At 38.4% G+C, this 12695-nt stretch overlaps 1 protein-coding gene across 2 annotated transcripts in view; it reads left to right on the top strand.

Moving 5' to 3' along the window:
- SNTB2 (syntrophin beta 2) overlaps window positions 1–12158 on the top strand; it is a 116033-nt gene extending 103875 nt beyond the window's left edge. The window contains exon 7 of one of the 2 annotated variants that reach the window (XM_051974717.1): window positions 4487–12158. In XM_051974717.1, coding sequence (XP_051830677.1) covers window positions 4487–4579 — 93 coding nt within the window. In that variant the 3' untranslated portion in view covers window positions 4580–12158. Of the gene's footprint in view, window positions 1–1628; window positions 2373–4486 lie in introns of those variants that run through there. The other variant, XM_051974718.1, reaches the window with a different exon arrangement.
- The last annotated feature ends 537 nt before the right edge of the window (window positions 12159–12695 follow it).

Genomic DNA, 12695 nt, shown 5'->3' with positions numbered 1-12695 from the left:
AATCTAGCATCTTAAAGAAAATAATGGAGATAAGGTAGGATGAAGTGAGCACAGCATTGTCAAATTAGATTATGAAATACTAATCAGAAAAACTTATTTTGTCCTAATTTAATTTTAAAATGGGCAGCTCGGTAGTGCAATGGATAAAGTGCCAGGTCTACAGTCAGAGAAGACTTTATCTCCCCGAGTTCAAATCCGACCTCAGATATTTAATAGCTGTGTGATCCTTGGCAAACCATGCCAGTATCTTTGCACTCCCCCCAAAAAATTCATTTGGATCATGGAGAATCAGACAGGACTGAAAACAAAGCAACATTAAAAAAAAAAAAATAGCTCAGAGGAAGAAAACAGGTAAGCAAAACCAAGGTGCTCCTAAAGACTCAAGAATATAAACTCTCAGGGTAGAGAGGACAGGGAGGTTGAGAGGATTCCTTATTTAATAAGAATTGATGGGAAATGGACAATCCTGTGAGAAACTGGATTTAAACCAACAAATTAAACCATATGGTACAGTAAACTGTAAGTGTTTTTACTACCTTGATAGATTACATTGGTCACATTACTTCAAAAAAAAAATGCTTTCACAGCTCTGAAAAAAGAGGAAATTCCTTATCCTAGGGATCATGAAAGTTAGAATAGGTAGTTTTAATTGCATAAAATTCAATAGCTTTTGCAAAAACAGAATTAGTTCATCTAAAATAAGAAAAGAGCCTGTCAAATGGGGGAGGGGGGGGAATCTTTCCAATATCTGTCCAGACTTTACAGGGAAGTGACACAGATAGTTAAGACCAATAGCCATGCCTTAGCCAGTTCATTAATTAGCATTTATAATATGTTACATTTATTACTCTGATGGGTAAGTGATCAAAGAATAAGAAGTTTTCAATGACCACATGGAAAACTGCTTTAAGTTACTAAAATAAAAAGAAACAACTCAAGTACTTGAAAATGGCAGAGTGGTAAAATACATGAAAAGTCAGCATGGAATGGTTTGTGTGCAGACGGGCATCCTTATGTTGAAATTGCTGGAGTTGTAGGTTGGTCTGGTACTCCAGAAAACAAGACAAGGTGTAAGACGAGCCATTTACCTGTCTACCCACTCTGATCCAGCGTTTTATTCCTGGGCAGACACTCCAAGGCAGACAAAGATAGGGTAAAGATAGGATGCCTTTCACAGGAGCACTTTGTGCAATACCCAGACATTGACAACAAAGTGGGCTTTCATCCTTCGGGAAATTGACTGAACTAACCATGATACCGTAGGAACAGAATGGGATACCCTGAACTTCACCAGCAGGAGGCGAGTGTTGCATCTTCCCCTGGGCTCACGCGTTATTGGTGAATTGATTCCCCAAAGCGTTTTTCATTGTATAAATTGCTCTCCTAGTTTTGATCACTGCACTCTACAGTAATTCATTGGGCCTCCTACTTTTCTCAGAAGCTGATAGTTTAATCATTTCTTATGGTATAGTAAAATTCAGTTACAATCATATACATAATTTCTTAAGCCATTTTTTATAGAAGTACATTCCTTTAGCTTCTGAGTTGAGGCTATCACAAAGAGAGCTTTTACAATTATTTTAATATAGATAGATTGTTTTCCTCTTTCTTTTATCTTTGGAGTATAGATACAGTGGTTGTGGAATTCCTGGGCCGAAGAGAACATAAATTAATAACTTTGAGGAGCATCAATTCAAAATGCTTTGTAGAATGGGTGGAGCAGATACACTATATCTTCATAGCAAGTGTGCCCATTTTCTCTAAGCCACCCTTTGTTATTTTAATTTTTGTTATTTTTGCCAATCTAATTAATATAAAACTGTAACCTCAAAGTTGCTTTAATTCTTTTCTGTATATTTGGAGATTTTTTTGTTTTTTGTTTTTTGCTTTTTCGACAAAGCTTTTTATATTTAGATGGCTTCCTTGAGAACTATCTGTTCATATCTCTTGACTAATGGGGAATGGCTTTTTTATAAATTAATTCCTTATGTATTTTGAAAATGAGACCTTTCTCAGAGAAACTTGCTGCAAAGATTTCTCCCTCCCCCAATTTGCTGTTTGTTTCTAATTTTAGCTACATTTGTTTTTTGTTGTGCAAAAATTTATTGATTTTATATAATCACAATTGGCCCTTTTAACTTCAGTGAACCTTTCCATTTCTGGCAGGTAAGCTAAAACCCACACAAAAATCCTCAATAGAATTTAAATTACCATTTCAGCTTACTTACCTATTTTTCTCACATTGTTATACATATATTTGAATAGCTTTGCTTGTTAATGAAAGTTAAAATAAATTTTACTTTAAAAAGGTAAAAAGAAGGATGTCTTGACAAAAGTTTCTTCCATTGCTAATGCTAGTAGCCCTTTTTAAAAAATTAAATAGAACTATAGCCAGTGCTAATACTGACAATCTGTTAAGAGGGGGCAGCTGAGATTTAGTAATTTTGTTGCCAAGGGAACTCTGCTTTGAATGGAAATAGTCCGAGGGCTGTGCCCACACAGCATGACACATTTGCCTTCTGTTTGTAGAAGAGACATTTTTCCTTGGAGACATGAAACAGGTAGGTGGAAGGCTCCGGAGTTAGATGGAGAAAGATGCTCTCTGGAAGCCAGTGCACCCCTTTGCTCTCACAGGCAATTGGTTGGTTCTTCATGTCAAAGTTCTCCTGAGTGTCCCAAGTAAAAGCATTGAGCCCTTGAATTTCAGGGAAAAGCTAAGCTGGGAACTGGATTTGTGACTTTATTGTTAGAGGGAACTTCCAGGTGAGGAGCTCCTTCAATTAGTACAGGCCAACATTTCCCTACCACTTCTACTATTGAGAACAGCTAAAGTGCACTAGTTGCCATGGGTCAGAAAGCCAGTCCATATCACAGGTGGGGTCCTCAGCTCAGGTCTTGCAGGCCCCAAAGCCCAACTCCATCCATTATACCACAATTCCTCTATAAGAATGAACTCCTTATTAAGATCAAGTTGTGAAATTCTAGCCTAGAGTTTCTAAGAAGCTACTGGAGTTCACTGATTAGGTAAATGACATGTTTGGTTTGGGTTTAGGAAAATCCCATTGTATAGTATGGATTGTAGTGGTAAGAGACTTGAGGCAGGGAGACCAACTGGGAAACTTGCAATGCTCTCAGCGAGAGGGCTTGAATGAAGGGGGCAGCCATTGAATGGAGAGAAGAGCTGAGATGAAAGAATGTGGTAGAGACAGATCCCATTAGATTTGGCAACTGACTGGATATGATGGGGAGAGAGGAAAGGAAAATTACAGATTGGGAGATTGGGCAGATGGCGAGGCTTGGGACAAAAATAGAAGAGTTTGAAGGAGGAAGAGGAGGAGAAAGAGAAGTTCTGTTTTGGACCTAGTCCGGGACACCCATTTGATTAATGTTGGATGGGCAGTTGGTGATGTGGTCAGGAGCTCAGAACGTGTGTGGGACAGACCCCATGGATGAGGGCGCCAGAGACAGAATCTAGAGAACCCCCTCTTTAGTGCTGGAGGGCATGATGTCAGCAAAGGCACCCGAGGGCAGACTTGGATGGAGGAGGCTCATTTGAGGAGTTTGGCCAAGAAAGGGAGGAGAGATCTAGAAGGGGACAAAGAAGGGACGATGTAGTCTGGTGGTTTCTGAAAACTTGGGCATGTTGGAACACAATGGGAAAGAAAGTAGGGATAGGAAGAAGGGGGAGAGGGAAGAGAATATAGAGAGTGCAAGCTGCTTGAGAAGACAGGTGAGGAGATAACTGGAGTAATCATTCTCCTTCTGCTTACTTCAGTCTGTATCAATTCAGAGAAGTCTTTCCCATTTTCAAAAAACTGTACTTTTCACCATTCTCACTCAAAAATATTCTATTGTATTTATATACCATGATTTGTTTAGACATTCCTCATCGGTGGGCACATCCTTAGTTTCCAGTGTTAATTACAATGAAAAGAGCTGCTCTAAATATTTTTGTACATGTCTACCCCCAAACCTGGTTTGTTTAAGTTTATAGTGGTTCTTAAGTAAAATAAATGTTATACCATAGTAATTTCAGATAATTCAGAGTATTCTTTACTTCTTTGTATATGATAAAAGTCATCTTTCTCCCATTTGCCCCCCAAATCAAAAGGGAAATAGACAAATATTGGCTACTCCATCACTGGACTCATCCTTATCTGGGTATAATTCCATATCAGCAAAAAAGCATTCAACAAATATTTGTTAAGCGAGATATTGTGGTAAGTGCTGAAAACAGAAAAATGAGAAAGGGTGCAGTTCTTGAGTGTTGTGAAAATATTTTGCACGCATACACTTGTAAGTAGAATTTGAGGCAGCTGGGAGGAGAGTAAAAGGGCCTTTGGACAGAATATCAGAAGAGATTTTGAGACTGAGGCCCTTGAGTAGCCAGTGGAGATGGGAGGGCCATACTGGGGCCAACTCTAGATAGTTTATGTCCCACCCCCTCCTCTGAGAGGACTGATTGAGTTGTGTGCTCTCCCCACAGACCCTGGACCTCCACTCCTGCCCCAAGCCGATTGTTTTTGTGCTGCACACCTTCTTGTCAGCCAAAGTCACCCGCATGGGCCTGCTGGTGTGAGCCCTAGGCCAGGAACATACCCACCTCAGAAGAAAACAATTAAGCACAAAAGAAAGCTGCTTCTTTTGCTCTCTCCTCCAGCATCAGTGCCTTGACAAGGACCTGTGATCACTGCTAACCCAGAATTGTTCCAAGAACATCCATGGTGACAAGCCACCATGTTCTCCTTGGAGTCCCACCTTGTTGGGGAGAGGGAAGCGTGACTTCCATGACTGCAGAATGAGGAGCTCTTTCTGTATATTCTGTCTTCATCATTTGTTTGTGTTTGTATCTCTCTCCCATGATGAGGTGGGATCGTGATTCCACTTTCCAAATAGGAGCAAATAATGGAGAGACATTCCCCTTGTTCCCAAGTCCCTAGCACCCAACATCTGTGCAAGACAATTCTGCCCATCCTTTCTTCACAAACGGGCTGGTGACTCTGCAGCCATTTCAGGAACTTCCAGGCTTTGGCAGGAGTTTGCCATTCCCTTCTGTCACATGAAGCCGCAGCTGCAGGCTCCCCAGGTGTCCCTCTCTCTGTCGTGATGCTATTGCTACATCCCCACCATTGCCATCATCCAATTTACCAAGTTTGGTCATTCAAAAGTGTTTATTTTATAGCATCAAACCTGTGAAATGTTGATTTAGTTCGCCATATGTTTTTAACCAGCACCTAGCAGAAAGAATATTGGAGATCAGGGTATTATAAGGAAATAGCTATCCATTTCAGTTTTGGGTTTTGCCCCTCCCCCAATTAATATTTTTGGAAGGAATCAGAAAGTTTTATGGCATGAGACTGATTTTAAAAGAAAATCTTTATTTTATACAGAGCCATTTTTTAATGGCTTACCAAATGTGCCTTTGGTCAAGATGGGTCAGATGTAGTGCAGTATCACAGTCTCCATTAAAGGAAGGCCATCCCAGTTTTAAAGAATGGTTTATGAAGGTAAGCTGCATTTTTGGCAGCTGGCAAGCTCCTATAGTGAAGACAAACTTGGAAAAGTTGCCATCCTATTTCAGGATTGAACTTTGGAGGAACCATCAGCCCATTTGCACAAATGCTATCAGCAATCCCATGGGTCCATCTGATCCCAATTCAGACTCTGCAATATATGGGTTGGTTTATCTCCTGCAAAGTGATATGGAAAAAATTCATCCCAAGCAATGTCAAGACCTAGTGTTGCCTCCTACCCTGGCAGATGCAGTGTGGCTCTAGAATAGCCCTTTAGCATTCTTAAAGTATTCTTGACATTACTCCAAAGAAATGGAGCAAACCAGTTTGTTGGATTTATGGCATTGTAATTCCTTCTCTTACCCTAATCCTAACAGGACTACATTTATGCAAAATGGTTAAAAACAGAACATGAATGTCATATGACTTATAACAGTCATCCTGAATGTGGAAGGAAAGCAGTGGCAGAAGCTCACAACCAGTTTGGGTTTTGACTCAGACTGACTTAGCAGACATCACTGATTCTTTCAGAAAGGGCAATCCAGACCAGCGGGTTCTCATTGAAAGATTTGCTCCTTTCATCTGGGAAGTGCAAGAGGGGACATTCCATGAAGGATCCCAGTAGTGAGCTATATTGAAAAGGATAGGAAGGTGGGCACATGTGCAGGGCATGTACAGGCTGGCTCCCTCCCTAGACCACTGCCCCACCTCTGTCTGTGAGCTGGCTCTATTCCTGCACAATTCTGACATGACAGGGACTGGGGAGATGCTCTTGTTTTCTTGGCTAAGATCCATGCAATTTCTGAAGGCTAGACCCAAGTTATTCTCCCTACTTGTACCACAGAGACACAGATCTAAAGGAAAAATATAAAGAATGTCATTTTCAGAATCCATAGATTCATCTTAAAACTTATAGGTTTAATCTTTTTAAAGATCTTTTTCCATCTCAAGTCCAATTTGGATACTAAAAATCTTGGTGGCATGGGGAAAGGGTAGCCAACAAGACCCAAGAGTGACTTGGAGCTCAGGTCATACCTTAAAAGTAGAATGCCGTCACATCTAGCAGCGTGGAGCCATCACATCTCTGCACAATACAAATGTCATTTCGTTGGACTCCTGTTTTCGAAGGTGAAAAGAAGCTTAACTGCAGATTGAAATTTCCCCAACAAAGTCCTTAGATTCCTGCTTTGCTGTGGATATTTTTATGTATTCTTGGGTGTGTGTGTGTGTGTGTGTGTGTTTAAGCCTGAGCCAACAAGAAAAATAATCATGGGAACGTCTGGAAACCACTTTATTCATCCTTCTTCACAAGAAGATTCTGTACAGGGTAAAATGTAAATGAGAATAAGAAAAGCCATTCCTTGTCCGTCCTTTGCTAAGCTGGGATCAGATTGTGGATTTCATTTCCCAGTTTGGGCTGCTCAGGCACAAAAGCATCAGAGGCTGAAGGATCTTGAAAACTATGCACCTTGAAACAGAAACGAAACTGAACAGATTGGAACCCCACCCACAAGCCAGCCACTCTGGGAAGTTCTCAGGATGTACCTATGAAACACTCTTGGAGACATCAAAATACAGGCAACCAGGATATGATGAGATCCCTAATCCACAAATGGAGTGCTTTACGAAGAGACAGCCTGGACAGATATCTAATTTAATTTCTAATTAAGCTCGCCAAATAAGGCAGATTGTTTGAAAAAAAGGCTTTTGATTTCCTTCTCATTTTTGATGAGGAGACTTGTGAAAATACCTGGTACTCTTCATGGGTGGAGCTTAAAAGGAACCACTGGGCAGCAGATACTTCATGTTTATACTCCTATGCAACCAATTTTTCTTCCAATCTTCCCCACATTCATGTGATTGAATTGGTGAGAGAGTCTACTCTTCCTCTCATAATCTTTTGTTTTTCTGTTTCCTCTATTCCATTCCCCTCACCCTGGCATCTTATAAAGAAAAAATTGAAAAATAGGAACAACTATCTTTATGTAAAAAGGAAAAGCTTTCCTTACAAAATCATAAAATAGAACTCAACCTGAAAATTAGTTTAAAATTTAGCATTATATAGATAAGTGTTTTTCTTTCATGTATGTTTATGCAGTTATTTATTAGAATAATTATAATTGTAATTATATGTAACTGTCCAGTAGACCCCAGAAATGGGAGCTCAAATACTGGTTATGTGCACATATTCAGATTATTATTCTAAAGGCCATTTCAAGTTTTCAAAAGCCATTTTTGAGCACTTTTTAAACAAGGGATATTTTATTGTTTCATATTATCCGTTTATATTATCTGCACTCTCAATAACTTTACAATTCCAAAAACTTGCTGCATAGGCAGGAAGTAGAGCTATGGAATTCCCTGTTTGTTACATTTCTATTAAAAAATTATACCTTTAAATAGCAAATAGTTAAAACTGTTGCTGGCTATTCATATATCTCTTGCCTCCTGTAAGGTATATCCTGGTAGCAAAATCTTACCTGCAATTTAAATTTGTACTTAGCTGCCAAATCCTAAGTTTTGCTAATTTTTTTTAAAATTAAGAATCCATGTGGAGAATTAATAAGGTCATGTTTCTCCTAGAAAAAATAGCTTTTGCTATAAATGGTTTTCATTGACAAGGAGATGTGACATTTGAGAATAGGTCTGCTGGATTTGTTTTTCTCAAAAAACCCTTCAAATCCTAGGTTATAATTTATATGCATGTTAGTTATAATAGTATATTTCTAAAAATGAGACAGTCCTTGTTCATGTTTTTCTTTGATCTGCAAACTACCTTGTAAGCTGCTATGCAAATTATCTTCAAATCCCTACCTGCTTAAAGGGTTAAACATTCTTTAGGCTCTGGGAAAGACATGTAGACTTACGCACTTTCTCTGTGATTTTTCTTTTTTTTTATCTTAGCTCTGACAAAAGCTGAATTATATTAATGTCTTGGTTTTAGATAACTTTTAAACTGAGCAGTATAAATAAATGTCCAGCGTACACTTTATGTTGCCAATGCTGAATGAAACTATAATTGATCTGTCAAGTAGGAAAGCCAAAGGTTGCTATTGAATCCTGTAATTAAATGAAAAGTTAAATGCCAAAACTCTTTGGTTCTGAAGCTGCTTATAGTGGAGAAATTCTAGTTTCTATAAAATGAGGACTTCTTTAGACCTTAAACTCTGCTTGAACGATATTTTAGGTTAAATATGATCCACTGACCTAAGGCAGATTGCTCTTTGGCAAGACTTCATATGTAATCGATGGAGTATTTTTCAGTAATTTTCTCTCTCCCCCTGCCATTTTTAGGTAGAGGAAGTGTAAGAATTCATCATTTTATGTCTCATTTTAGTTAGGGCCACCTTTTGCTTGGTAACCTAGAACTAAGTACATCAAAGTTTTATTTCCCTTGGGTAGTCTCAGATGCTAATATTTTTTAAAAGTACACAGTTCATAAAAACCTACATTGTCAGGCTCTTACCCAACACTCGGTAAATGTTTATGAATTGATAAACATGTTTGAAATGATTATATTATACTTTAGCCACTTGATTCTGAAAGGGTCTTATAAGTGATGCATGAATGTGAGTGACTTGTCCCAACATATTAAGAGATGTATTTTTTGTAGAGAATGCTTTAGACTAGCCACTCCCACCAAAGTGGAGTTCAGTTGCTTACCTCAAGCTGGTAAAATCTCAAAGCTGGAGGGTTCCTCTGCCATCCAGCCTTAGCCATACCTGATCAAGGATCCTTTCTAAAGCACACTGGGCAAGTGGTCATCCCGACTTTGCTTAAGAACTCTTCAACGAGGCAGAAGCCATGACCTCTTGAGGCAGCCCCTCAGGGCTGGACAGCTCATATCCTCTCACTTCAAGCCCAACCTGTCTCGCAGATTTTACTATTTCTTGTTCTTTCTTTTGGAGCCACAGAAAACAAGTCTCCCTTCTACAGGAAAGCAGCCCTTTACATATGGATGTCATCGATTCCTTTCTGGGCTGAACCTCCATCTTCACAGATCAGCTCACAGCACAATCTCCAGGCCAATCATCCCTTCCCTCAGTGTTTTTCTCCATTTTATTGGCGTCATCCAGAGCTGAATGGTCCCCCACCGTCCCCAATGCATGGGTTGCTAGACCTAGGGTATAGGAGGGGCCACTCAGCTCTTGTTCTATCTGTCTGCCTGTCCCTCCAACACAACCTAAGATCATGCCCTAGTATTGTGGCTGCCCTATCTCAGTGGCTACTCGGTTGACTCTCACTGGACTTCTTCTATAGAGTTATTTATATATTTTAGCTTTTAAAAAATATTTTAAGATATGTTTTTATTTCAGAATCGGTAAAATTTAAAATCAATTTAATTTCATTGTCTGGTAGTCTCACAGTAACCTACTCTACTCATGATGAGTTTTTCCAGTGACTGAACTTAAAGTAAAGTATTTTTTTCTCATTTTCCAGCTGTCCTGCTTTTGATGTCATGGTTATATGTGCCTTTTTGTAGATAACATCTGGTGCTTGCTGTCTAGAGAACATAGTGACCAGTAATGTACCATATTTAACATAACTCGACTTGTTTCCAAATGTATTTATTGGCTAAAACTAGATATGACTTAGACCGTAGTGAGAAAGAACATTCATTCACAGAGTATTTAAGTGCCTACAATTCACAGCACTGCATTTGGTGCTTTGGGCCTTTCAGAAGTCAGACTTGTTGACAAATCTAGTTCATGCCCACCTTAATAATGCCTTCACATATACAGTAGGTTTTAAAGACTTAACAGATTATTTTACCAAAGCTTTTTTTCCCATTTTTACAAATTTGGGTATGCTGGCAATTTGATAAAAAGGCCTGAAGTGACACTTGGGCTTTGAGGAAAGACTGTTAGCCCTAGGAAAATTGAGAGTGATAGTCTGAGCACTTTAAGGAAATCTCATTACATTAATATGCAGGAGGGAAAACCTGCAGGAATTGTCTCGGGGGAAGGTAAGTGAATTCCCATCCTGAGGTACACTTGAAGAAGTAATAGAATCACTCTTTGGAGTCTTAGGAAAGGGGGTTCAGGTCTTGGAGAAGGATTGTATTAGGTGACTTTTGGGGTTCCTTCCAACTCTTAAGATAGTACAAATTAGTTTTTTCTTTCCCACTGGAAAAAGGAAGGAAAAACTTGAAGTGTGATAGGTTGTGGAATTTCATCTCCTAAATGTGACCAAACAAAGCAAAGGTTTTGAGTGAAGAACTGTGAAGGGTAAGAGAGAAAAGAGTCTTTTAATCCCATTGGATACAATTAAATATGATTTACCCTTTTTTTTTTCTTCTACCCACCAACTTTTTTTTTCCAATGGTGCTGTTACATGAATTCCCGGACGGCTCTTTCAATAGCTCTTATTTGCATAAAATACTTCCTTAGTGATTGCTCAAAATGAAGACATTGGGAAACTTAGAGAAATATCCTTTTTTCCTTAATTTTTATTTTTAAAGCAACTACTGGAGACATGGTCCCAGACCATGGAGTGTACTTGAGAAAAGAGAGAAGAAAATTTTTTAATTTATCAAAAAAATTTTCATTCAACCAAAGTCCTTTTCCATACAAAATGCCTTAAGTTAAAAATAGGTTTTTCCTCTGACCTCATAATATAAATTAGATTTTTAAATGGATCAGCCTCAGGTATATTTGGAAAAAAATATTCCTGTTCTTGGTATAGCACTTGAAAGTCACATTGGTTCTTAACTAACCCTTTATTTCTAGGTATGCTAGAACTGTATATGAAAACTGATCATTGAATCGATGTCTTGCCCCTTACATTAAACACACCTTTGACCATCTTGGTGTTCTTTACTATATATAATTGGGATCTATATGTTTAGGTGTCTGCGATCCAAAGCCTGGAAAACTTGATATCGTTTATCCATTTTCTGTTTAAATGGATCCAGTTACAATTTTCCTCTTTACCTAGTTAATCCTATTAAAAGATAGGAGTACAGATATTTTTAAATTGTATTTCCCATTTAGCATTATCTGTTGTTTCCCTTAGCAAATCTGCCCTTTGGAATGAGCCATTTTGGAAGCTGTAATAAATAGTACCAGTGTTAAGTTTACACCACAATGAATACAGCATGAGAAGCGAAAGCTATTCCTTTCAGGACCATTGACCCAGGGACTTTGGGAAAATAATCTATGTAAAACCACTACCCCTGTGGCCTGTTTTGGCTAACATCTGTGCAAATTCTGTCTGCCCTCCCTTTTTCTCCTCTCTCCTTTTCCTCTTTCTCATTCTCTTCCCATACTGTTCCCAATGATTTTTAAATATTAAGACTTAGAAGATTGTCTAGGAAGAATCAACAGTACATCCTTTTAAAAAGTTTTTATAAAGCTCTGTTCTGTATTCAAGTAAGACTTCTTTCCTCTCGGATCTTCTGGGCTGGTCTAGGCTACCAAATCAAAATATCCATGTTAAACAGGGCAGTATTGTGTTCTTAACAATCAATCCCAGGAAAGCTTTATGTGTACACTATAAATATGGACAACACTTTCCTTGAGTTGCATATTAAATACAGCATTGTACATTACAATGAAAATTCGTGACTTAAGGGCAATATATATATAAGTACATATATACCTTTGTAACCTTTATATTGTAAATAATAAAAAAGTTTTGCTTTTAGATATGCCTATTTTTACCTTCAGTGTTTCCTTTTACAAGGTATTCAAATTATTACCTGCTTGAAATGCCAGTTATAAATAGATTTAGAGTAACCACATGTTCCCAGTTTTAATGTTAATGACTTCTTGTCCTGGTTGTACAGCTGACTTCCTGAGGATAGAAGCTAAGTCATTTGATCCATATGGTCCTCTGTTTTCATGCAAATCATGGGAAGGGATGAGGGGATGAAGGGGCCTGTTTATTTTTCAGAAATGTTAAAAAGAAATGACTGCTTGGAAATCCATCAGTGTCGATCATTTACTTTGAACATCATCCTCCACAACTGTTTAATCAATTCTCATCTTCAGACTGGATGTGTGCTTGAGAAATGCACTTGCCTTAGCATAAGCCTGTACTTATTATAATTGAGAATAATTAAGACAAATATGCGGCAAGTCAAAATAATAAAAGGTTAAGAAGCTAAATACATAAAGATGATTTTGCAGAACCAGAAAATTAGGAGGCAACTTCATTTTAATAACCAGCCCTCCTGGTAAT

Source organism: Antechinus flavipes, chromosome 2 (assembly GCF_016432865.1).
Source record: "Antechinus flavipes isolate AdamAnt ecotype Samford, QLD, Australia chromosome 2, AdamAnt_v2, whole genome shotgun sequence".
NCBI classification, from domain to species: domain Eukaryota; kingdom Metazoa; phylum Chordata; class Mammalia; order Dasyuromorphia; family Dasyuridae; genus Antechinus; species Antechinus flavipes.
The sequence above is the reverse complement of the archived record's forward strand: the minus strand, read 5'-3'. Positions and strand labels throughout refer to the sequence as shown.